The 27,308-nt window shown below is 39.3% G+C and overlaps 1 protein-coding gene across 1 annotated transcript in view; it reads right to left on the bottom strand.

Moving 5' to 3' along the window:
- The window catches only part of SDAD1 (SDA1 domain containing 1), a 44,389-nt gene extending 18,344 nt beyond the window's left edge, over positions 1-26,045 (bottom strand). The window contains exons 1-12 of the mRNA XM_066279435.1: positions 25,805-26,045; positions 22,826-22,930; positions 22,268-22,366; positions 20,418-20,528; positions 18,232-18,303; positions 18,055-18,155; positions 15,919-15,976; positions 15,228-15,302; positions 13,574-13,675; positions 12,300-12,369; positions 10,497-10,600; positions 3,010-3,067 (exon numbers count right to left, since the gene is read on the bottom strand). Of these exons, the coding sequence (XP_066135532.1) occupies positions 3,010-3,067; positions 10,497-10,600; positions 12,300-12,369; positions 13,574-13,675; positions 15,228-15,302; positions 15,919-15,976; positions 18,055-18,155; positions 18,232-18,303; positions 20,418-20,528; positions 22,268-22,366; positions 22,826-22,930; positions 25,805-25,894 (1,045 nt within the window). The 5' untranslated portion in view covers positions 25,895-26,045. The remainder of the gene's footprint in view (positions 1-3,009; positions 3,068-10,496; positions 10,601-12,299; positions 12,370-13,573; positions 13,676-15,227; positions 15,303-15,918; positions 15,977-18,054; positions 18,156-18,231; positions 18,304-20,417; positions 20,529-22,267; positions 22,367-22,825; positions 22,931-25,804) is intronic.
- Positions 26,046-27,308: the final 1,263 nt, after the last annotated feature.

Raw genomic sequence — 27,308 nt, 5'->3', positions numbered from 1 at the left:
GTGTGCCCTGACCAGGAATTGAACCCAGGACTTTCACACACCAGGTTAATGCTCTACTGCTGAGCCAAAAGGCCAGGGCCCAAACTTCTTTTTAAGAATTTTCCCATGAGGCCCTGGCCGGTTGGCTCAGCGGTAGAGCGTCGGCCTGGCATGCAGGAGTCCCGGGTTCGATTCCCGGCCAGGGCACACAGAAGAAGCGCTCATCTGCTTCTCCACCCCACCCCCTCTCCTTCCTCTCTGTCTTTCTCTTCCCCTCCTGCAGCCAAGGCTCCATTGGAGCAAAGATGGCCAGGGTGCTGGGGATGGCTCTGTGGCCTCTGCCTCAGGTGCTAGAATGGCTCTGGATGCACATCGCCCCCTGGTGGGCATGCCGAGTGGATCCTGGTCAGGCACATGCGGGAGTCTGTCTGACTGCCTCCCCATTTCCAGCTTCGGAAAAATGAAAAAAAAAAAAAAAAGAAAGAAAAAAAAGAATTTTCCCATGAGTATTTACATATTATAGTAATCCCATCTTATCTGCAGGGGGCACAGTGGATGCCTGAAACCTTGGATAGTTCCTGATCCTCTCTGTACTATGTTTTTTCCTATAGACAGTTAACCTTCGAACAACATGGGTTTGAACTTCATGAGTACACTTATATATGAACTTTTTTCAATAAATATAGTAAATGTACTTTTTCTTCTTTATGATTTTCTTTTCTTTTTTTTTAGTTTTTCTTGGACTCTTTATTGGGATTGGAACTTCTTTTTTTCCTCTTTTGCAATGCAGTGATCTTATTTGTAAATCAAAAATAATAAAGCCATGTAAGTAAAACAAAGATAACATTTAATGCTTCAAACCTCTTTCCCTCAGGACCTAGGGGAACATATGTGGCTTGTCTGCCTTCTTTCCTTTGCTCCTCCCTTCTTAAGTTTCTGTCTAAGTCACCAAGTATCACATGACTATGCTACTTTGCCACAAAGTTTAGGTTGGCAGTTTCAAGGATAACCTATACTTACTAGATATTGTGGATTTTCTTACATCCCAGGTGGTGGGAGATTAGAGATAGTGTGAATAAAAAGGGGAGAATCTCTCTACTCTGCAAGGGCTCTCAGCCAAAGCCCTATCCCATGCAGGTAGAGGAAGGGAGAGCCATCCTCATACATAATTTTTTATCTTATTAGCACGTGTGTGCACGGGGGGGGGGGGGGGAGAAATAAGAAGTGTCAACTCATAGTTGCGTTATTGATAGCTTCTCATATGTGCCTTGATCAGGGGGCTCCAGCCGAGCCAGGGATCCCTTGCTCAAGCCAGTGACCTTGGGCTATAAGCCAGCAACCTTTGGGTTCAAGCCAGCGACCATGGGATCATTTACATGATCCCATACTCAAGCTGGCAACCCCATGCTGGAGCCAGATGAGCCTACACTCAAGCTGGCAATCTCGGGGTTTTGAACCTAGGACCTCAGCACTCCAGGTCACTGCTCTATCCACTGCGCCACCACCAATCAGGCTATAATTTTCTTAATAACACTGTCTTTTCTCCAACTTAGTTTATGTAATATAGTATATAGGCCCTGGCCAGGTAGTTCCATTGATTAAAGTGTTGCCTCGATACACCAAGGTTGCAGGTTCGACCCCTGGTCAAGACACATATAAGAATCAACCAGTGAGAGAATAAATAAGTGAAACAACAAATAGATGTTTCTCTCTCTCTCAAATGAATAAGTAAAAAAAAAGAGTAATACAGTATATCATACATATAACATGCAAGATACGTGTTAATCAACTATGTAAGTTATTGGTAATGCTTCTGGTCAACAGGTTATTAGTAGGTAAGTTTTTGTAGGGTCAAAGTTTTACACAGATTTTCAACTGTGTGGAGTGTCAGTGCCCTTAACCCCTTCATTGTTCAAGGTCAACTGCATACGCACCTATGATAGTTTAATTAATAAATCGGGCACAGAAAGAGGTTAACAACAAACTAATAGTAAAACAGAACAATTATAACACAGACGGTCATAAAGTTATGTGAATGTAGTCTCCTCTCAAAAGCATCTTATTGTACTGCACTCCCCTTCTCACTTACAGAAAGTACTCTCAGTGCTCTCCATCCTGGGAGGACGCCGTGCCCTTCCCCCTCTGCCCTCCACTCTTCCCCACAGGCGTGTATCTCCTAAACTCTAAGGGTCCCCACAAGACTTGCAGCTAGGGAGCAGTGGGCAGCAGCAGCTCATCCCAGGCTAACCCCGAAACTGTCTCCCAGGTCCCCCTTTTCTCCGACTTTGTTTCTTTCCCACAGGTTTCTAGAGGCTAAAGAAGCCCTTCCTAGTCTTTCTCCTGCTGCTGCTTCTACTCCAGGCCCTGCCTGGTTTCACCCTCCCCAGCTTTATAAAACACTCTCAAAATCAAACAAAAAAGAAAGGACTTTCACTTAAAAGGAGCACTTTACAGGATCACCACCCTTGTGCTTGGGGCCATTAAGTAAAATAAGGGTTACGTGAACACAAGCACTGTGACACCCTGACAGTTCATCTGATAGCTGAGAGCTACTAGTGACTAACAGGCGGGGATCATACAGTGCAGGCGTGCCGAAAGAAGGCATGGCTCGTGTCTCAGGCAGGACAGGACGGGGCAACGCTAGATGCTACTCAGAAGGGTGTGCAATTTAAACTTATAAATGTTTATTTCTGGAATTTTCCACTTAATATTTTTGAATCTTGAATAAATGAAACTGTGGAAAGCAAAACTACAGATAATGAAGGGGTACTGTAAAAAAAAAAGACTTGCTTTGAGAAACCAATTTATTGATCCATCCTCCCCACCCCCAATAATTATTTTTTAAAGTTGATGAGCAGAACAATTAACCCGTGGCAGATTCTGGAAATAAAATAAAAAGGTTTCTCTTCCCTTCTGTGAAAAAGAACACATTTCACTCCTACCTGTCTTTACTAATTTCAGAACAAAAAACTCTGGCTGGTTATTTTAACCCCAAGGCCACCGAAGGAACACGGCAGGTGGGAGGCTTACCTCTCTGGTGGGGCTGCAGAAACCTTTGCACAAAGGGATAGAAGTTGAAGAGAAAAAGCTGTGGGAAAAATAATGCACTGACTTTAATATTTATGTAACTAAAGCTATAGGCTCATTTTCCCAAATGCAATTATATCACCAAGTTCAACTATCTGGGAATCATTTATTACCCCCCCAATAGCATTCATACCCCAGAATAATTCAATGTGCTATATTAACTAAGAAAAGGGAGTGACGTCACGGAAATGGCGCCGTGAGAAGCGCGTCCGACAGGTCTCCCCTAAATCACAACAAATTTATCAACTAGAAACAGAAAAATTTATCCTCGGAGCATTCCGGAGTTCCACACAAACTGAAAGCAAAATATCACTTGAATCTGAGAGACGAGGGTGTGGAGGAAGCTACCGCAGCGACGCTCATTCAAGCCGCGAGGGAGTGTGCCTGCGTGCTATCAATAAGACCACCCTCAGATGCCGATAAGAAAGAGGAAATCGAATATTATGGATACAAAAGAAAGAGAGGTAACACAAATAGATGTGGAAAAATCTATGGAGAAAAGACTTAACATATTGGAAGCCTTGGAGCTAAATGACAGAGAATTTAAAATAGAAATCTTAAAAATACTCAGAGATATACAAGAAAACACAGAAAGGCAATATAGGGAGATCAGAAAACAACTCAATGAACACAAAGAATATATTACCAAGGAAATTGAAACTATAAAAACAAATCAAACAGAAATGAAAAACTCAATTCACGAGCTGAAAAACGAGGTAACAAGCTTAGCTAACAGAACAGCCCAGATTGAAGATAGGATTAGTGAAATAGAAGACAAACAACTTGAGGCACAACAGAGAGAAGAAGAAAGAGACTCAAAAATAATAAAAAATGAGAAAGCCCTACAGGAATTGTCTGACTCCATCAGAAAGAATAACATAAGAATAATAGGTATATCAGAGGGAGAAGAGAAAGAAAATGGAATGGAGAATATACTCAAACAAATAATAGACGAGAACTTCCCAAGCCTGTGGAAGGAACTAAAGCCTCAAATTCAAGAAGCAAACAGAACACCAAGTTTTCTTAACCCCAACAAACCCACTCCAAGGCACATCATAATAAAGATGACACAAACCAATGACAAAGAAAAAATTCTCAAGGCAGCCAGGGAAAAGAAGAGTACAACATATAAAGGAAGGCCTATTAGATTATCATCAGATTTCTCAGCAGAAACTCTACAAGCTAGAAGAGAGTGGACCCCAATATTTAAAGCCCTGAAAGAGAGGAACTTTCAGCCAAGAATACTATACCCATCAAAGCTATCCTTCAAGTATGAAGGAGATATAAAAACATTCACAAATACAGAAAAGATGAGAGAATTTATCAACAGAAAGCCCCCACTCCAGGAAATACTAAGGGGGGTTTTCCAACCAGATTCAAAGAACAAAAGAAAACAACACCACAAGTAACAGCTCCACCAAGAACACAATAAAACCAAACTTAAACTGTGACAACAAAGGAAAAAAAGGGGGGAGAGGATGGAGATTAACAGTAGCAAAGGATGATGAAGTGCAGAAATACTTATAAGATAGGGTACTACAATGAATATGGTAGGTACCCTTTTCATTACTTAATGGTAACCACCCTTAAAAAAACCACCACAAAAACACTTGACTTAAAAAAGGGAGCAACAGAGGAAAGAAGTATGGAACACAAACAAACAAAAACAAATGATAGAAAAACAAAAGAGAAGAATCAAACTAGATACAAAACTAACAGAAAGCAATTTATAAAATGGCAGTAGGGAACCCACAAGTGTCAATAATTACACTAAATGTAAATGGATTAAACTTACCAATAAAAAGACACAGAGTAGCAGAATGGATTAAAAAAGAAAATCCAACTATATGCTGCCTACAAGAAACACATCTAAGCAACAAGGATAAAAACAAATTCAAAGTGAAAGGCTGGAAAACAATACTCCAAGCAAACAACACCCAAAAAAAAGCAGGTGTAGCAATACTCATATCTAATAATGCTGACTACAAGACAGAAAAAGTACTCAGAGACAAAAATGGTCATTTCATAATGATTAAGGGGACACTGAATCAAGAAGACATAACAATCCTTAATATATATGCACCAAACCAAGGAGCACCAAAATATATAAGACAGCTACTTATTGACCTTAAAACAAAAACTAACAAAAATACAATCATACTTGGAGACCTCAATACACCGCTGACGGCTCTAGATCGGTCATCCAAACAGAGAATCAATAAAGATATAGTGGCCTTAAACAAAATACTAGAACACCTGGATATGATAGACATCTACAGGACACTTCATCCCAAAGCGACAGAGTATACATTTTTCTCTAGTGTACATGGAACATTCTCAAGAATTGACCATATGTTGGGCCACAAAGACAATATCAGCAAATTTAGAAAAATTGAAATTGTACCAAGCATATTTTCTGATCATAAAGCCTTGAAACTAGAATTCAACTGCAAAAAAGAGGGGGAAAAACCCACAAAAATGTGGAAACTAAACAACATACTTCTAAAAAATGAATGGGTCAAAGAAGAAATAAGTGCAGAAATCAAAAGATATATACAGACAAATGAAAATGAAAATACGACATATCAGAATCTCTGGGATGCAGCAAAAGCAGTAATAAGAGGAAAGCTCATATCACTTCAGGCCTATATGAACAAACAAGAGAGAGCCGAAGTAAACCACTTAACTTCACACCTTAAGGAACTAGAAAAAGAAGAACAAAGACAACCCAAAACCAGCCGAAGAAAGGAGATAATAAAAATCAGAGCAGAAATAAATGAAATAGAGAACAGAAAAACTATAGAAAAAATCAATAAAACAAGGAGCTGGTTCTTTGAAAAGATCAACAAAATTGACAAACCCTTGGCAAGACTCACCAAGGAAAAAAGACACAGGACTCAAATAAATAAAATCCAAAATGAAAGAGGAGAGATCACCATAGACATCATAGAAATACAAAGAATTATTGTAGAATACTATGAAAAATTATATGCCACCAAATACAACAATCTAGAAGAAATGGATAAATTCCTAGAACAATACAACCTTCCTAGACTGAGTCATGAAGAAGCAGAAAGCCTAAACAGACCAATCAGCAGGGAGGAAATAGAAAAAACTATTAAAAATCTCCCCAAAAATAAAAGTCCAGGCCCAGACGGTTATACTAGTGAATTCTATCAAGCATTCAAAGAAGACTTGGTTCCTATTCTACTCAAAGTCTTCCATAAAATTGAAGAAGAAGCAATACTTCCAAACACATTTTATGAGGCCAACATAACCCTCATACCAAAACCTGGCAAGGATGGCACAAAGAAAGAAAACTACAGACCAATATCTCTAATGAATACAGATGCTAAAATACTAAACAAAATACTGGCAAACCGAATACAACAACATATTAAAAAAATAATACATCATGATCAAGTGGGATTCATCCCAGAATCTCAAGGATGGTTCAACATACGCAAAACGGTTAACGTAATACACCATATCAACAAAACAAAGAACAAAAACCACATGATCTTATCAATAGATGCAGAAAAGGCTTTTGATAAAATACAACACAATTTTATGTTTAAGACTCTCAACAAAATGGGTATAGAAGGAAAATATCTCAACATGATAAAGGCCATATATGATAAACCATCAGCCAACATCCTATTAAACAGCATAAAACTGAGGACTTTCTACCTTAAATCAGGAACAAGACAGGGTTGTCCACTCTCTCCACTCTTATTCAATGTGGTGCTAGAAGTTCTGGCCAGAGGAATCAGACAAGACAAAGAAATAAAAGGCATCCATATCGGAAAAGAAGTAAAGCTATCACTTTTTGCTGATGATATGATCCTATACATCGAAAACCCGAAGGACTCCACAAAAAGATTATTAGAAACAATAAACCAATACAGTAAGGTCGCAGGATACAAAATTAACATACAAAAGTCCATAGCCTTTCTATATGCCAACAATGAAATATTAGAAAACGAACTCAAAAAAATAATCCCCTTCACGATTGCAACAAAAAAAATAAAATACCTAGGAATAAACATAACAAAGAACGTAAAGGACCTATTAATGAAAATTACAAAGCATTGTTAAGGGAAATCGAAAAAGATACAATGAGATGGAAAAATATTCCTTGTTCTTGGATAGGAAGAATAAATATAATCAAAATGGCCATATTACCCAAAGCAATATACAAATTTAATGCAATTCCCATCAAAATCCCTATGAGATTTTTTAAAGAAATGGAACAAAAAATCATCAGATTTATATGGAACTATAAAAAACCCCGAATAGCCAAAACAATCCTAAGGAAAAAGAATGAAGCTGGGGGCATTAAAATACCTGACTTTAAACTATATTATAGGGCCACGATAATCAAAACAGCATGGTATTGGCAAAAAAATAGACACTCAGACCAATGGAACAGAATAGAAAGCCCAGAAATAAAACCACATATATATGGTCAAATAATCTTTGATAAAGGGGCCAACAACACACAATGGAGAAAAGAAAGCCTCTTCAACAAATGGTGTTGGGAAAACTGGAAAGCCACATGCAAAAGAATGAAACTCGACTACAGCCTGTCCCCGTGGACTAAAATTAATTCAAAATGGATCAAAGACCTAAATATAAGACCTGAAACAATAAAGTACATAGAAGAAGACATAGGTACTAAAATCATGGACCTGGGTTTTAAAGAACATTTTATGAACTTGACTCCAATGGCAAGAGAAGTGAAGGCAAAGATAAATGAATGGGACTACATCAGAATTAAAAGTTTTTGCTCAGCAAGAGAAACTGATATCAAAATAAACAGACAGCCAACTATATGGGAACTGATATTTTCAAACGACAGCTCAGATAAGGGCCTAATATCCAAAATTTACAAAGAACTCATAAAACTCAACAACAAACAAACAAACAATCCAATTAAAAAATGGGAAGAGGACATGAACAGACACTTCTCCCAGGAAGAGATACAAATGGCCAACAGATATATGAAAAGATGCTCAGCTTCATTAGTTATTAGAGAAATGCAAATCAAAACTACAATGAGATACCACCTCACTCCTGTTAGATTAGCTATTATCAACAAGATGGGTAATAGCAAATGTTGGAGAGGCTGTGGAGAAAAAGGAACCCTCATTCACTGTTGGTGGGACTGTAAAGTAGTACAACCATTATGCAGGAAAGTATGGTGGTTGCTCAAAAAACTGCAAATAGAACTACCTTATGACCCAGCAATCCCTCTACTGGGTATATACCCCAAAACCTCAGAAACATTGATACGTGAAGACACATGTAGCCCCATGTTCATTGCAGCACTGTTCACAGTGGCCAAGACATGGAAACAACCAAAAAGCCCTTCAATAGAAGACTGGATAAAGAAGATGTGGCACATATACACTATGGAATACTACTCAGCCATAAGAAATGATGACATCAGATCATTTACAGCAAAATGGTGGGATCTTGATAACATTATAAGGAGTGAAATAAGTAAATCAGAAAAAAACAAGAACTACATGATTCCATACATTGGTGGAACATAAAAATGAGACTAAGAGACATGGACAAGAGTGTGGTGGTTACCAAGGGTGGGGGGGGAGGGAGGACATGGGAGGGAGGGAGGGAGAGAGTTAGGGGGAGGGGGAGGGGCACAGAGAACTAGATAGAGGGTGACGGAGGACAATCTGACTTTGGGCGAGGGGTTTGCAACATAATTTGATGACAAAATAACCTAGACATGTTTTCTTTGAATATATGTACCCTGATTTATTAATGTCATCCCATTACCATTAATAAAAATTTATTAAAAAAAAAAAAAAAAAAGAAAAGGAAGGCTATGCTGCTATCCTTATTATGTCAAGGAAGAAAAAACAGTTTATTTTGTATGCAGAATAAAACAAAGGAGAAAAATGCAACCAAAATGCAACATTCTACTTTTAAAATTGGTGTGGCAGCAGAATTAATTTTTTAGTCTTCGAGATAAAGAGGCTCATAGAAAGAAAAGGCACTGATATTAAGGCTCCAAAGCAAGAAACAGAACAGTAATTTAAATCTGAATAGCATTGAGTATAGTCACCAAAAAAATGCCACCATTCTGGTTTTATTATTAGATACCAGACCAACCACTTTGGAGGAATTACTCTGAGCTCTATTTTAGAGAAAAAACACCACCATTCTAGAGTCTACCTAATGAAGGTGACATGGCTCCAGTTATCAAAGCAATTGCAATTTTGAACTTCAAGAGAAACTTTAGAGATGGACTGGTCTTTTTCAAAGTTCATCATGGGAAAATAAATTAATTTTTCTATTTTAGCCACAAAGCAAAACCAAAGCCAGAGAAGTAACAGGGAAGGCTTAGGCTCAATATAAGGATGGAAGTTCAATTTTAGTCAGTTGTAAAACTCTGGTATTTTCCATCAAACCACATTTAAATTACAAATCATTTCTTTAAGCGAGAGAGAGAACAAGAACCAGAGACAGATAGGAAGGGAGAGAGATGAGAAGCATCAATTCGTAGTTGCAGCACCTTAGTTGTTCATTGATTGCTCTCACATGTGTGCCTTGACCAGGGGGCTCCAGGTGAGCCAGTGACCCCTTGCTGAAGCCAGCAGCCTTTGGGCTCAAGCCAGCAACCCTGCACTCAAGCTAATGAGCCCGCACTCAAGCTGATGAGCCCCCACTCAAGCTGATGAGCCTGCACTCAAGCTGGCGATCTCGGGGCCTCGAACCTGGATTCTTAGTGTCCTAGGTTGACACTCTATCCACTGCGCCACCATTAGTCAGGCACAAACTACTCTATTAAAAATTTTTTTTTAACTTTTATTTTGTTTAAGAAAGCTATGGCCTGACCTGTGGTGGCGTAGTGGATAAAGCGTCGACCTGGAAATGCTGAGGTCGCCAGTTCGGAACCCTGGGCTTGCCTGGTCAAGGCACATATGGGAGTTGATGCTTCCTGCTCCTCTTTCCCTTCTCTCTCTGTCTGTCTCCTCTCTCTCTTTCCCTCTCTCTCTCCTTTCTAAAATGAATAAATAAATAAAAAATTAAAAAATAAAAAGAAAGCTATGAAGAAATAAACTGTAAAACAGTAATGTCAATAAAAATATGTAGGTTATGTTGGCTCAGAAAAGTGTGTATGTGAAATAAAGTTGAATAAAAAGAAAGTAGAAAAAGAGAACACAAAATAGTCTGCCCATAAACTGCATATATACACAATTTAACATCCATATTAACTGATAAAACAAAATGATGAAAACATATCTTCACAGAAAAAGATTTTATTCTTTTCTAAATTATACTGATGTAAATATTTTGGAGAAATAAAATTAAGTTACTCATCTACCTTAGTGGCTTTCATTTTACCAAGAATAGGTCTACATATTTCTAACACCCACCAAAAGAAACAATGTAATTCAAACCTCGTGAATTCCCACCAATCTGGAGATGAGGTTCATGAGCATCATCTTCACTTCAAACCTCTCCTTAGAGCTCTCTAGCTGCTTTAGCAGTTTTTCTGCAAAATCTAGAAAAGAAAGTATCAGAAGTACACCGTGGGGCCATGGTGTGTACATTAACAGATGAAGAGAAAGGCAGTGGTTAGATCAGCGACTCTGGCATGGCTGTGCCTGAAATCACTCTGCTGAACCAGGGTGTTAAAACAGCAGTATGACAAAAGGTGACAAGACCACACACAGGTCAATACCAATTCAGTAGTGCCCAAAGTTAAGGAAGGATTCCCAAGATTTTTAGCATCAACAGTTTGAGCGACTGTTTAATAGGTGCTTCATTTAGCATTTCTACAACTGCAGCTTCTCAACTTGTGGTCCCAGCAGCAGCTGGTCTACATGGTGGCTTATTAGAAATATAGAATCTCAGCCCCACCTCAGGCCTACTGAATCAATCTGCACTTTAGCAGGGTGCTCAGTTGATATGTACCTTAAAGTCTGAGAAACACTGACCTAGAGAAGAAGCCGGCGAACGCTGCTGTACATTAGAGTACACAGAGCATTTAAAAGTCCCAATGTGCATGCAGCTCTGTTGGTTAGAGCGTCGTCCCGATACACCAAGGTTGTGGGTTTGATCTCCAGTCAGGGCACATACAGTAATCAACCAATGAATGCATATATAGGTGGGACAACAAATCAATGTTTCCCTTTCCCTCCTTTCCTCTCTCTCTATGATCCGTAATAAAAAAAAGTCTCAATACCAACTAACCAGCCTCTGGAAATAACAGGATCCAAATACCAGTTTAGTTCATAAATTTTCTAAGTGATTCCAATTTGTATTCCAGTTTGAGAATTAGTGTTCTAGAACTGGTTTCCACAGAGCAGTTTAAAAAAATAAAAGGACCGCCTGACCAGGCGGTGGCACAGTGGATAGAGCGTTGGACTGGGATGCCGAGGACCCAGGTTCGAGACCCTGAGGTCGCCAGCTTGAGCGTGGGCTCATCTGGTTTGAGCAAAAGCTCACCAGCTTGGACCCAAGGTCGCTGGCTCAAGCAAGGGGTTACATGGTCTGCTGAAGGCCTGTGGTCAAGGCACATGTGAGAAGGCAATCAATGAAAAACTAAGGTGTCAAAAAACCTGATGATTGATGCTTCTCATCTCTCCGTTTCTGTCTGTCTGTCCCTGTCTATCCCTCTCGCTGACTCTATCTCTGTTCCTGTATAAAACACACACACACACACACAAACTAAGCTTCTAAAAAAATAAAAGGACCAACAAAAGATGGCCAATTTTTCATTTGTTCGAGCTCAGGGTCCTACCACTATTGTGTTGTTAAAGATAAAAATTTTAGCCTGACCTGTTGTGGCACAGCAGATAGACCATTGACCTGGAATGCTGAAGTTGCTGGTTCAAAACACTGAGCTTGCTGGGTCAGGGTACACACAGCAAGCAATCAGTGAACTAAAGTGAAGCAACATGAGTTGATGCTTCTCATTCTCCACCCCTCCTTCTCCTCTCTGTAAAATCAATAAATAAAACCTTAAAAAATTTTTTTTCAGAGAGAGCTGTTCTTTCATATTTTTCTCATTTTGAGATGAACTGAGATTCACTACTTCAGAACATAATTCTCTAGGCTACAGCCAACTAGTAAGAACTAAGTATTTACTGATTGTCTATTAAGTACCAGGGATCTTAAATTTCCTGGTAACTATGAATGTAGGAAACTAAACAGGGAGATCAGACTAACAAGAACTTGAGAAGTCATAATTATAGTACCTTGGGGATCATGAATCAAGTGAATAGCTGAAAAGTTAAACACCTCTGGTTTTTTCTTCTTCTTTTGTTTCTGAAAGAAAGGGAGAGGAAAAATATTTACCTTCTGAATTACAGTAATGAGGCCGTGGGGTTAAGTGTGCTAAAACCTGTTACCAAGTCCACCACAGTATTTAAAAAGAAAACACAAATCTTTGTTCCAAAAACCTTTCTTTCAACTAGAAGTACAGATGGTTTTTGTCTTTTAAGAATCACCTATTAGCACCTATAAAACTTAAAGGAATTTGGAAAGAGAAACATTAAAATTGACATAAGGCCTGACCAGGTGGTGACACAGTGGTTGGAGGGTCGGACTAGGATGCAGAGGACCCAGGTTCGAAACCCTGAGGTCACCACCTTGAGCGCAGGGTTATGCGGCTTGAACACAGGCTCACCAGCTTGAGTGCAGGGTTGCTGGGTTGAATGTGACATCATAGACATGACCCCATGGTCACTGGCTCAAGCTCAAAGGTCACTGGCTTGAAGCCCAAGGTCGCTGGCTTGAGCCCAAGGTTGATGGCTTGAGCAAGGGGTCACTTGCTCTGCTGTAGCACCCCCCCCCCCCATCAAGGCACATATGAAAAAGCAATCAATGAGCAACTAAGTAGCCACAACAAAGAACTGATGGTTCTCATCTCTCTTCCTTCCTGTCTGTCCCTCTCTCTCTCTGTCACACACACACACACACACAAAAACCCCAAAACACCCACATAAGGGTCGAAGTAATGATTTTCAGAATAATCATTACAAAATATTAAATGTACTTGATTGGTTTCCTCTTCTGAGAAGACATGCATACCCTAATAAAGGGCATCACAATCAGAACAAGTGAAAAGTAAATTTAAACAAATTAATTCATTCAGGCACAGCTAGAGCTGAAAACATTTATTCATGTAAAAATCAGCACAGCCTGGCCTGTGGTGGCACAGTTGATAGAGCATCCACCTGGAACTGCTGAGGTCCTGGGTTCGAAACCCTGTGCTTACCGGGTCAAGGCACATATACAGCAAGCAATGGACAACTAAAAGGAAGCACCTCTGAGCTGATACTTCTCACTCCCCACATGCTGGACTATCAATAAATATAAATAAATTGAAAAAATAAAAATCAGTGCTTAAAAATTCATTACACATTTCTAAGTCTTTCAAAAATGTAATTTATTTCAAATTCTTAAAAGCTTTTAGCAGAAACCTTTTCTACATTCTGATTCCTACCCTCATTCCCCAGGTAAGTCTCACCTTGAGCACTTTCATAGCCTTTTCCAACCTTTTCTTGTGTTTGGAGCTTTTCTTCCCTGTGGCATACTGTACTAGCAGGTCTCTTGCTGTTGGTCCTTCATCCTAAAGAAAGACTACTTTGTAAAACTGTAAATAAGAAAGATTTGCGTGGAGGCAAACAGTAATCATTTCAACCATTTCTTTGTATTTGTACTCTTTGCACATAGCCATTAAAAATGAACGTGACTTCTAAAATTAAAAAAAATATTTTCCCATGTGCACAGGCACATATGAACACTTTCACTGCAGCACTGATTTTTATTTTTGACTTTTCCTTTTAATTTTTACTGCAGTATATAATATATTGACAGAATGCAACTACATTTTTATTTTAAAAAAATGGGAACAAATACCAACAAGAAAATGCTTAAACTATAATACATTCATATTCAGAAATATCACATGGAGATTAAAAGCATAAGGTTAACCTATATATCCTAACAAAATATGATATAAATAGATTGGTACATCTATATATATCGATACAAAGAAAGCAAGCTGTAGAACAGTATGCATGTTATTTACATGTTTTAAAAATCTATGCATACAAAATTATATACATATATATACATAAATATATAAATGCAAAGGGAAATAAAATGGTTATTTGTAAAGAAAAAAATGGAAGTAGAAATAAGACAAGGTCAAGAAAACTTGTTTTATCTATAGTATCTGAAATGTTTTACAATAAAAATGTATTGTTCATACACCATTTAAAAAGATAAAATGAATTACAAGATATTATTATATATTCCAGTAATCTTGTTATCAAAATGCTAAAATGGGAAGGAAAATTTTTTCTCCTTTTATATTTTAATTAAAAAATTTTTAGTAAAGAAATTTCATAACATCATATATCTTGATTTTTTCCTTTAATTAAAAGATAGCACAACATTACTCCTCTCCATTCCCCCGCTCTGAACTTCAATGTCATCGACACTCACCTCAAAAATATGTTGGCAGCAATTTACATTCTAAGTTTATATAGTGAGATATAGGTATTACTTTGGAACTAAGAACAAGGCTGAATGAATGTAGGTTTTATTAGTTACTTTATCTTATTAAAAGTGACAAATTCTAAACAATAAAATCTCGGGTCCTGGCCAGTTGGCTCAGCGGTAGTGCGTCAGCCCAGCGTGTAGATGTTCTGGGTTCAATTCTTCATCAGGGCACACAGGAGAAGCGCCCATCTGCTTCTCCACCTCTCTTCCTCTTGCTTCTCTCTCTATCTCTCTACCCCTCCTGCAGCCATGGCTCAATTGGAGCGAGTTGGCCCCAAGCACTGAGGATAGCTCCATGGCCTCCACCTGAGGTGCTAAGAAAAGCTCAGTTAAAGCAACAGAGCAATGGCCCCAGATGGGCAGAGCATCACCCTTAGTGGGCTTGCTGGGTGGATCCCAGTTGGGGCACACGCAGGAGTCTGTCTCTGCCTCCCCTCCCCTCCGCTCACTGAAGTAAAAAAAAAAAATCTCAGCATGGCAGAACACAATAAAGGATAAAGGTAACATGCAAGCTTCTTTCTAACTTAAGCAGTCATAGATTTTACAATTTGTACTGAGGGCAATAATGACATCTATTAACAGTACAATTCAGAGGCATCTATGGTTAAACTAACCTCAGATTCTGAGTCACTGTCTTGTTTCTCCTCTTCATCTTTCCCAAGGAAGAATGTCAAAGCAGCAACTAATATCTAAAGACCAATGAGAACAAAGTCAATTACTCATCCTACCTTACCACAAAGAATAAATACTTCAGTTTACACTTTGTACATGCGTACGCACTAGAACCTGAAGAAAAATATAAAAAGGTGATGGGGTTGGGTTCACTTCTATTAATTTAAACAGAATGTTTTTACAACGTTACTTGTCCTACAAATATATAATTTTTAAAAATCTTTAAATAAAAACATCTAGGCTCTACGTAGTTATCCACCAAGTATACTGTCATGAATGTCCACATCCCTGACACTGCAGTCTATTTAGTAAAAAGTCAAATATATCCTTAAATTTCATTCAGCTGTGTCTGAACCCAATAAAAGAATAATCAAGAATTAGAGGAGAAACATAAAATAAATGCTAAGGCTATTGTTTAACACATACCATTTTTAAAAACTCATGATAATTTTGTTTGACTCCTCTAACGCACAGATTGATGAGCTGGAAAAGCAGCCTAACACAGAGGCATCAGTAACATGACCCCATATTTGCACATTCCCCATTCCCTTTCCCTCATATACCACCACCTTCCCCTCTATCTGAGAGGCAGACCGCTCACAGACGTGCCTCCACAGCCCTACAGGCACTTACCTTGGTGACCTTGGAGAAACATGCAGTTGTGATCACATTGACAGTTTTGGCATCATTCCTGGGGAAAGACAAATGAGTATTTTATTTTATTTTATTTTTTTAGTGAGACAGAGACAGATAGAGAGAAGGACAGATAAAAAAAGACTAACAGGAAGGGAGAGAGATGAGAAGCATCAATTCTTCATTGCGGCATCTTAGTTGTTCATTGATTGCATTCTCATATGTGCCTTGACGGGGTGGGGTGGGGGGGCTATAGCCGAGCCAGTGACTCCTTGCTCAAGCCAGTGACCCTGGGCTCAAGCAAATAACCATGGGGTCACGTCTACAATTCCACTCTCAGGCTGGCGACCTTAGGCTTAAACTGGCAAGGCCGCACTCGAGCTGGATGAGCCAGCGCTCAACTTGGCGACCTCAGGGTTTCCAACCTGGGTCCTCTGCACCCCAGGCTGACGCTCTCTTCACTGTGCCACCTCCTGGTTAGGCACAAATAAGTATTTTAAAGTAAATTTTCCTTCTACTGTATTTGACAGCACAGACAATGGCACAAAATAATATAAGAAATATTTCTGCCATGTTAGAATTTATAGCTGTAATCTTATAAAATGTCTTAGGTTGTTACCTAGTCAATCACAGTTTGACTATTTAATTTAATTAAGTTAAATTTAATTAAGTTTTAGCTAATCTTACTTCAAAAAGTTACACAGCCATTAAGGTGCACTTATGAAGAATTTTAATGACATAGGAAACTACTGAGGGGAAGTGAAACAAAAAACACAGTATAGAAAATTATTAACATAGCAAAATTCTAACAGTGAAATTCATGCTAAAGAAAAGACAGAAGGAATTACCATAAACTAACAACAGTGATTGGCTCTGGGTGATGGATCTATCTTCCTATATATATATTTTTTAGCAAGAGAGACAGAGAAAGAGAGAGAGAGACAGAGAGAGGGACAGACAGAAAGGGAGATGAGAAGCATCAATTCTTTGTTGCAGCACTTTAGTTGTTCATTGATTGTTTTCTCATATGTGATTTGACGGGGGGGGGGGGGGGCAATGGGGGTTTCAGCTAAGCCAATGACCCCTGGCTCAAGCCAGAGACTACTGGGTCATGTCTATGATCCCACGTTCAAGCCGGTGACCCTGCACTCAAGCTGGTGAGCCCGTACTCAAGCCAGCGACCTCAGGGTTTAGAACCTGGGCCCTAAGCATCCCTGGCTGACATTCTATCCACTGCGCCACCGCCTGGTCAGGCTCAATACTTTAAAAAATTTTTCTAGTTTCACCGAATTCTCAGTTGCAATGAATATTACTACTTTTATAGTTGAAAAAAGAAAGCCCGATCAGGCGGTGGCACAGTGGATAGAGTGTCGGACTGGGATGCCAAGGACCCAGGTTCGAGACCCTGAGGTCACCAGCTTGAGCGCGGGCTCATCTGGTTTGAGCAAAAGCCCACCAGCTTGGACCCAAGGTTGCTGGCTCGAGTAAGGGGTTACTCCGTCTGCTGAAGGCCCACAGTCAAGGCACATATGAGAAAGCAATCAATGAACAACTAAGGTGTCGCAATGTGCAACGAAAAACTAATGATTGATGCTTCTCATCTCTCTGTTCCTGTCTGTCTATCCCTGTCTATCCCTCTCTCTGACTCTCTCTCTCTGTCTCTGTAAAAAAAAAAAAAAAGAAAGAAAAGCAAAAGACATGAATTGGAGGCACTGTACCAAAGTACATAAAACATGGTATTTTATAAAAACAGGATAAATTAACTTGAAAATCTTCAGCACGGCAAATTAAAAAGAGCGGAGGCTTCAGAATCAGACTGACCTGGGTCTGAATTTCAGCTCTGAACTTACACTCTATGAACATCAATTTCATTATCTATCAAATGAGAGTAATTCCAGATAAGTTGCATTACTTTGTTCTGAAGAACAAACAGGTAATATAAAGTATATGTGCTGAACAAATGTAGCCAGTGCTGCTGTCAGGTATCTGGATGGCCTCTGTATTGTCACTTCCATCTTAATAGATGACAGATGTATATTAAAGAGCTCAAGATCAAGAACAATATTTGTGTATGTGCTCTGTGGTAATTACAAAGAAACAAAAGATTCTATTTCTCAAGAGACAAATATATATTACCAGATGTTTCTTCTGTAGAGTTCAATCATGACATCCAAAGACATCTTGGCTGCAGTTGCATTGTTGTCTCGTAACATGGTGTACATGAAATTCTGCAACACCTAGAGGAGAGGAGCAAGCGGCCTTAATACCCTGGAGGTACAACGCTGCAAACATGGACAGCAAAAGGGTACTTACTACATTCACTTTATTGTTCTTATGCTTCGCATTTATATTCTTGATATCAGTCACGATATGCGTGTACAAAGTCTAAGGAAAAGAAAATATATGCACATTAACCAATATTTCAAACTTTGCTTATTCTGGAGAAAAGTACAAATGTACAGGAGGATTTAATATTAACTACTTTTCATTTTATCACAGAAGAGACAAAAATTAAAACCAAAAGCAGCAGCTAAAATGCAAAAGGAAAACGGCTCTGAAAAGGTTTCCCATGAAGTTACCATATAACCCAGTAATTCCACTCTTAGCTATATACCCAAGAGAAATGAAAATATATTTTCTCACCAACGTTCACACAAATATTCATAGCAGCATTATTCATAATGGCCAGATAATGAAAAGAAACCAAATGGCCATTAAAACTGATGAATGAATAAACAAACCGCAGTATAACTATACAATGAAATAGTATTTGGTGATAAAAAGGAAGGAGGAAATACTGATACATGTTACACATGGGTAAACCTTGAAAACATATGATAAAAAGCCAGATACAAAAAACTACAACCCTCACAATGCAGATCAGTTGGCTACGATATGTCAAGGTTGCAGGTCAACTTCCTGGTCAGGGCACATACAAGAATCAACCAATGAATGCATAAATAAGTGGAAGAACAAATTTCTATTTCTCTCTCTATATATCTACCTTTCCTCTCTCTCTAAAATCAGTTTAAAAATGTTTAAAAAGTTATATACTGTACGAGTCCATTTATACAAAATATCCAGAGCTGGCAAATCTGTAAAGACCAAAAGTAGATGGGTGGTTGCCTAGGGGTGGGAGAGATAGGGGATGGGGAGTGACTGCTAATGGGAATGGAGTTTCTTTTGAGGGCAATAAAAATGCTCTAAAATTGATTGCTGGGAGTTGCAAATTCTGTGAATATAAAAAAACCACTGAACTGTACACTTTAAATGGATGGATTGTGTGTGAATTGTATCTCAATAACATTGCTATTTTTAAAGAAAGGAAAGGTGCTCCATTTACTGAGCCCCAACTCCACGCAAGATGACACTGGCAATACAAATATCACTGGTACCCAAAATATGCTCGCCTGGACAACGCTCATCCCACAAGTTAGACCAACAAGTATGATGGCTAAAATCAAAAGGTGGCAGTCTCTAAACACTTTGGAAAAAAAATCATTAAGTTAATGAACAAGAACTTAAGTTTTTCTTTCTTAAATTTCTTTCATAAACCTTCAGCTTCTGACCTTACTTATATAAGCAAATACAAAGCCATAGGAAAATAGTAATTACAAGATAGATTAGTTTCTCGTGGGCTAAGCTATGAGTGTCCAGTCCATGCTCTAGATTTTAATCAGTACAGTGCAGTGGAAAAAAGGTTGGGTTCTGGAGAAAGACTGTCTGAGTTTATATTCTTGCGCCACTAAGAATCGGTGTGACTCTGGGCACGTTACACTACCTCATCTGTAAAATACTACTATTACTACTAATAGTAAATCTCATATTATTTTGTGAGTAACAAAAATACTTAAAAGCTCTGAGAATGGTATCTGGCAAAAAGTAAGCATTCAATAAATGTTTATCTATTACTATCATATTGTATGCACACAACGGTCAATTTTTTTCCTATTAAAACTATTCTTAACTTCTTAACTGTATAATAATATGAAGCATCAAGAATTCACTCTACAGGCCCTGGCCGGTTGGCTCAGTGGTAGAGCGTCGGCCTGGCGTGCAGAAGTCCTGGGTTCGATTCCCGGCCAGGGCACACAGGAGAAGCGCCCATCTGCTTCTCCACCTCTCCTCCTCTCCTTCCTCTCTGTCTCTCTCTTCCCCTCCCGCAGCGAGGCTCCATTGGAGCAAAGATGGCCCAGGCGCTGGGGATGGCTCCTTGGCCTCTGCCCCAGGCGCTAGAGTGGCTCTGGTTGCAACAGAGCAACGACCCAGAGGGGCAGAGCATCACCCCCTGGTGGGCAGAGCATCGCCCCAGGTGGGTGTGCCGGGTGGATCCCGGTCGGGTGCACGCGGGAGTCTGACTGTCTCTCCCCGTTTCCAGCTTCAGAAAAATACAAAAAAAAAAAAAAAAAGAAAAAAAGAAAAAAAGAATTCACTCTACAAATCTTATATCACTGCAAGAAAAACGGGATATATGAAAAAAAAGCAATACTGCTCTTTACCTTTCGCAGAAGCTTATCATGGCAACGCAGAAGTTCAAAGAAGAGTTCCAGCAAACTTGATGGATTGAGAAGATTCTTATTTCTCAGCAAGATCAAAGCTTTGCAAAATGTCTCAGGAAGGAAAAGAAAACATATTATAAGATAATGATAAAGTTAAGAAGGTAATATAACCGATACACTGTGGCTACTTTATACAGGGAGGTCAACAGAACCGATGAATGAATCCACAAAGATAAAAAGGTGGTGTAACAATAATATAATACACTAAACAAGAATAATCAATCAGAATTTGTGACTTTAGAAGGCATTCTTTAGGAAGTATTAATACTAAGAATGGCTCAGCAGCAGCTGAAGCCCTCGTTTACTACCAACTTTTCTGAGTACCCTTATTGCCCCAGTTTTTCTCTATTACTCTTCTCTATTAGATGGAACAAATAATCCTTGGAGAATACTTGATTCCAAGCCTTGGAGCAGAAAAAACAGTACGAAAGGGTTTGTAACTATATATTTCTGCCAGAACACAAGGATGCTTTCAAAAACATCAGGGGTACTGCTGAAAAGAGAAGTTCCCACTGGCTGGCTTGGTGGTGACAGTTTGAACACAAAGTAGTAAAAATAATAATGCTTTAATAAGAAATTAATAAAAAGTATAGGTAAAGGTAGTTATAATGTCAAAGAAAGAATAACATAAAAATTTATTTTACTAATTTTATTAAGTAATAAGTTAATATATATAAACAGACATTTTTTTTCTTCCACTAAGAAATACAGTCTGTTTCTGTCTGTATAAGCAGGAAAAAGTGAAGAAAAACATGGGAATGATTACAGAAAGTCCTGGAAAAATAGCAAATACACTAGGTTTTGTAGAAAGTCCTGAGGCTGATAGGATTGGTGGCCATCACAATAGCCAATTAAAAACAGGATCCAGCAGTGTGCTCTAAATCAGTAGTTTTCAACCGCCAGTCCGCCAGAAAGGTCAGGCCGGTCCGTGAGAGAGTTAACCACCCTGATGTTATATGAAGTGGTGGTTGAAAAACATTGCCCTAGAACAGAACCCAGTTCTTTAGTGGTTTGTCTGGGGTGTGCTCTTTTCTAGAAGAGAAGCAAGACAGCTGGATAGGGCAGAGAAAAGAAAGGCTGGGCAAGGAGGTGTCCCTGGCTGGAGACCAGCTTTAGTCTGATCGCAGAGAAGTCCTGGAGCACATAATGCACCTGGGAGCCACCTTGAGGGAAGGGGCTGGGCTTTCATACCACTGGCTTGATCAGGAACCAGCCGAGGTGCAAGGGCAATCTCCCAGGTGCTAGGTCTCCCACTGTGCTGAGGATAGTGCTCCAGAGAAAGGACAGCCATTAAGTAAGGGAAATGGGTGTCCTGGTTTGGCAAAGGGGATCTAGGCCAGGACCCAATGTCAACTAGTGAAGTGACAATATTTAAATGTTCAAACTGGCTATTTAATGGATAAATGTATTAAATTAAGCATTATGAAAACCATGAATTGTAATTAGGTTCTTCATGCACATGAGATTTAAATGACTAGAAGAAACCTCCTATTCAAAAGAGGAGAAAGAACATACTGACAGGGTTAGCATACTGGAAGAACAGAAAGATCAGCAGAAAAGACAATCAGATTAAAAAATAAATACATAGACAGGAAGCATATCAAGTAGGGGCTTACAGGCCATGATAAGTGTGAGTTTTACTCTAAGTATAAATAAGAAGCCACAGAAGGATTTTAAGGGATGACACATTCTGTTTAAATTTTAAAAAGATGTTTAGTTGAGAGGCTATTTTTATTTAAACACATACACACAAACACAGCACAAGTTATCAATCCAGATACTGGGCCTACCATTCGAAGATCTGGATCCAAGACAGAGTGATTGTAGGAGAGAAGATCTTTCAGCTCTTGAGGAAAGTTACTTAAATGTTCTGGGTAGCAGTGAGCAATCTGTAACAAAGCAAAGACTCTTCTGAAGTCTCTTTCTCTCCTATAATTCAGACGTTCTGCAAAAGGAGAGTAAAGGCTATTCCATAGAGGTAGACAGTTTCAAATCACGTCTTTTTCTTCTACGTGACAATTTTATGACCTTTTCATCTTCCCTCTAGTCTTTATAAAATATGGGTAACACGATTTAGATCTAATTTTATAATGAATTTAATGGAAAAAAACCCCAAAAACAAATAGTTTGAAAGTTTGTTTTGCTGTTCTGTGAAAAGCTTCAGCACAATCTTCTAACTCACCATACAGAGAAAATAAAATTCGTAAGAAGGGAAAATTAAAAAGGAAATGTTTTTAATGAAGCTACCATTCCCAAATGGAATGAGGTCGGCTATTACTGGAAAAATATTCTGCCAACTGTGTGTAACAACAACTGGTCTTTGTTTTATACAGAAGTTACCTTCTTACCTGTGCCATAAACATCACCAGCTCTGCCAGTTCTTTGCTGGGTTTATTTGGTTGCAATTTGAAAACCTCCACATTGGATTTGTAGTGATTATACTGCTGTAGAAACTGGAGAAAAATAAAATTTAAATTGGTCACCTTTTATTATAGACTTGTTCAGTCATATATGACCGAAAAATTATTGTACTTAGTAAAAGTCTTTGACAGTGGCATGGAGAAAAAGGTGTGACAAAAGTATACAGAAACACTTTCTTTTCTTTATAGGAAATCTTCAAAATAAGTTTTGAAAACTATGCACATCATAGGTAATCTAAAGATCCTTTCCTTTATCATTAGAAATTTAGGTGGTGTGGGGTAAAGAACAGTGAAGCCAAGAGTCAAAAGTTTAGACTCTAGCCCTATTCTGATATTGAGTATCCAAATGACCCCTAATACATTGTCTATGTATACAGAGAACGCATCCATGTCAGAAAATGTAAATTATGTATTTTTTCAAGTACATGAGGCCTTCCAGTCAAAAGTCCCTTCTCTTCCAAGTGAGAGGAGGGGAAGCAGAGAGACAGACTCCTGCATGCACTCCGACTGGGATCCAGCCGACAACCCCCATCTGGGGCCAATGCTCTATCCATCTGGGGCCAATGCTCTATCCATCTGGGGCCATGCTCACAACCAAGCTTTTCTAGTGCCTGAGGCGGAGGCTCCACAGAGCCATCCTCAGTGCCTGGGGCTGATATGCTCAAACCAAAACTGAGCCATGGCTGCAGGTGAGGAAGAGAGGGAAAGTGAGGAAGAGTGACAGATAGAGAGGGGTGGGGGGAAGGGGGGGTGGAGAAGTAGATGGTTGCTTCTCCTGTGTGTCCTTACTGGGACTCGAGCCTGGGACATCCACAGGTCAGACCCATGCTCTATCACTGAGCCAACCAGCCAGGGTCCCCTTCTTCTTTTAAATACTAATTAAAATTTTATCCTGCAGTTATAAATAGGATGTGTCAACAGACAAAAGCAACAGACACACAAATAATGATAATAGCTTCTAATTACTCAGCATTTGATATGTGTTAAGCTCACTGTGTACATTATCTCATTTAATTATGTTTAATCTTAACAACTGAACAATCTAATGTTGAAACACCAGACAAGCATCCTTAGACCACAGCTCTAAGGAGCATGTGTGTATATGAGTGTGAGAGTGAGAGACAGACAAGACACTATGAGAAAAAATATTTCTTAATATCATATTATAAGCCCTAACTGGTCTAGTGAACTCCAAATTCATGTATTCAATTACTTGTCTGATATCTGTTTGGATGTCTACCAGACATTTTAACTTAGCATGGTTAAAAAACATAACTCTTGGTTTCCCCAACAAAACTGGTAGGCCTTCAGCTTTCTTCAAGAGTAGGACCCAAGATAGAGACCTGCATGCAGCCCCCTACATGCTTCAGATAACCCCTATGGCTCCTAGCTCCCTAATGCCACTGACAGGAGTGAGGACAGTACCCCAGAACTCAGGGTGCTCCTGGCAAGATCCTTATCCCACTTGTTCCCCAATCCCACCCCAGCCCAGCCATCACTATCTGCTTTGTGATGATCAGGGCATATTCCCATCCAGTTTTGCTTTTTTCAGTCTTACTACTATATGTCTGGCATCACTAGAACATAAGTCTAGGAGAAGACTCTCATATCTGTCTAATTTATCACTCTACCTACCCCCAGTGCTTAGAATTATTCTCACACACAGTAGGTACAATATGTGTGGATCTGCATATATATTCATTAAGTGAATGAAAGAGCAATTCTTGGTGGTAAAAATTACCTCTTTCTTACATATTAAAACAGGCTCAGTGATTACTACTCTCCAGTAACACAAATGGTCAACAGTAGTGCCAGAATTCAGTTAGTTTGAAACCAATGCTCTAAAATACAGCACAATACAGACTCTCAACTTTGTCAAGGGTTGTGTGTAACGCTTTACACACCTTAAGAGTCTCGCCTATATTACTTCATTTATTTGTTCCTTACTCTTTATTTTCCTTGGTAAGGTACTCTATACTGGTGATCTAAAAAAATGACACCACTATTTGTTAAAAAGCATTCAATTAAATATTTCCAAGTGAAAAGTTGGGGGAGGAGGGAAATGAGAACAGCAATCAAAGATGATTAATTGTGTTAGCCCTTGAACAACACCATCTAGTGAGGAAGAAGTACCATTACAGCAAATGCCCAGCATACACCTCGATAATGCCTGTCAGACAAATGGGTGTCAGAAGAACACATCTGCCAGATTAATATATTAAAATCACCACTTTCATTTTGTCGCTTCTTGGCTCAAACACCCTTAATGTTCACAATTTGTATGAGATCAGTATACAAAGTCCCTGACAAATCTGGACCTCACCTATTTTTCAACCTCATCTTTTATTAAAGCAAATTCTGACACTGAGGTCAGGTAAGGTTCCGATGAGACTGAATACTGGTTTGAGGAGATATATGTCTCCTGTGTCTGTCCCTTATACTTGCGAATGTCACCTCCTTCCCAACACAGCCCACCGCCGAGCGCGGGCTCTCGGGAACAGAATGTGGGGCAGAAGCATCCTAACAGACGATTCATCAAGCGTTACCAGTTAATTCAAGTTAGGAATTTCTGAAAAAAGGCTGAGAAATCTACATGGAGGTTGAAGATTGGGGGCAGGCCATTTGTCTCTTCACTTCTGTGAGTCGGGAGCCAAACTCTAAAGCAAAACAAGATCCTTAAGCTTCCATGGCAGCGGGGTCTGCAGAGCAGGCAGAAAAACCCAAAGGGGCAGCAGATTTCCAAAAGGTGGGGAACGAAACCTAAGGTATGCCCCTTCCCCTACCCCTTCTCTCTTCCCGAGAAACCCCAGAACCTAACAGAACACGCGGCCACCCAGGATCCCAACTCCACTCCACGCCTCCCAGCCCCACTGCTCGGCCTCTAGCGCCGCCGCGCCGCAGTCTCACCTCCTCCACGTAGGCAGGCGGATCCCGCTTGATCAGATTCTGCAACTGCGGCAGGTTGCTGGGCAGCTTGTTGTTGTTTCTGTTGGACATATTGGCTCCTGACTTGCTCCGTCGTGAACAGTTTTAGAAAAAGCTACACCGCTGGCAACTACTAACCGTCCCAGCTGCGGCTGAGAATCGTGCTTCCGAGTACGACCGGAAACAGCACAGGGAACGCTCAGCTGGCGGCGCCATGTTGATCCCTAAAGCGAACTAGACTACGGGAGCCTTGGAGTGTCAAACTTATTTTCACTGCCGAAATGGTCTGTGGTGGCTTTTACGATAATTTTATTTCTCGGTCAACAGCAGCTACTACCTGTCGTTTCTGAGATATTCTGAACCCACACCCGTTAATTTGTTTCATCATCCCGACACACTTCTGTGAAACAGATGAAGATCACTAGTTTGTTTGGTTTTTTAATCGCACAGCCTAAAATCAAAAGCTACAAATATCCATGGAGAGTAGATAGTACTATGGTATCTATCTATCTATCTATTTACTTATTTCAGAGAGGGAAATAAAGAACAACAAGAGGGGTAAATTAGTTTTTTTGTATAATTTTAAATAACTTTTTTGTTTTGTTTTGGGTTGTTTGAACTCAACGCGACCCAGAAAAGGGAATAAATGGTGTGGACTGGATAAAAGGTGGTATATTGATTGTTTTAAAATGCAAATTAATTTGTACTTAAATGTCAGTCAATGTTATAACTTTTGTAATACTCTTCAGCCAGAGTTTTAAATTCACATCCCAGTAATCCAAAGACAATACATTTATACAATCTCACAGTGCAAAATTATATGGTGAATGAATGTATGAGATAGGGTGTTGGTAATACAAAAACACACTTGACAGGCACTGTTCCAGGCACTTGGTATAGTAACTCAATCCTCAGAACAGCCCTCTGAAATAGGTACAATAATTATCTACACTGTATAGATGAGGAAACAGTCTCAGATAAATTGACTGCTTAAATTCATAGCTGGTGAGGAAGCAGAGATTTCAATCCAGGCAGTCTTGGTTGTAACTAGATAAGAAAGGCAGAAAGTAGCCTGACAGCTGTCAGCTGGTGACTAATTTGGCATTAGTAGATGGACAGTGGTGTTCTCCTGCTTAAAATAATCAATTTCACAACTTCTGTCAAGGTCATCTATGACAGCTGAAAACAAGACAACTCTAATCACATCCGAACACACACAAAATCAAGAACCTGTGAAGACCAGGATTAGTTTTTCAGTGGCATTTGAAAAATGACTTCTGCCATAGCTGGATAGCTCAGTCCATTAGAGCATTGTCCTGAAGCACAGAGGTTACTGGTTTTATCCTTAGTCAGGGCACATACTGGAATAGATCTATGTTCCTGTCTCTTTCTCTCCCTCCATCTCTCTCTAAAAATCAATAAAAATAAACAACAAAAAAGAAAAATGACTTCTAGTACTTAATTATTTAATTAGGTACTTGTATAG

This window comes from Saccopteryx bilineata, chromosome 5 (assembly GCF_036850765.1).
Source record: "Saccopteryx bilineata isolate mSacBil1 chromosome 5, mSacBil1_pri_phased_curated, whole genome shotgun sequence".
NCBI classification, from domain to species: domain Eukaryota; kingdom Metazoa; phylum Chordata; class Mammalia; order Chiroptera; family Emballonuridae; genus Saccopteryx; species Saccopteryx bilineata.
This window is presented reverse-complemented; position numbering and strand designations above follow the sequence as displayed.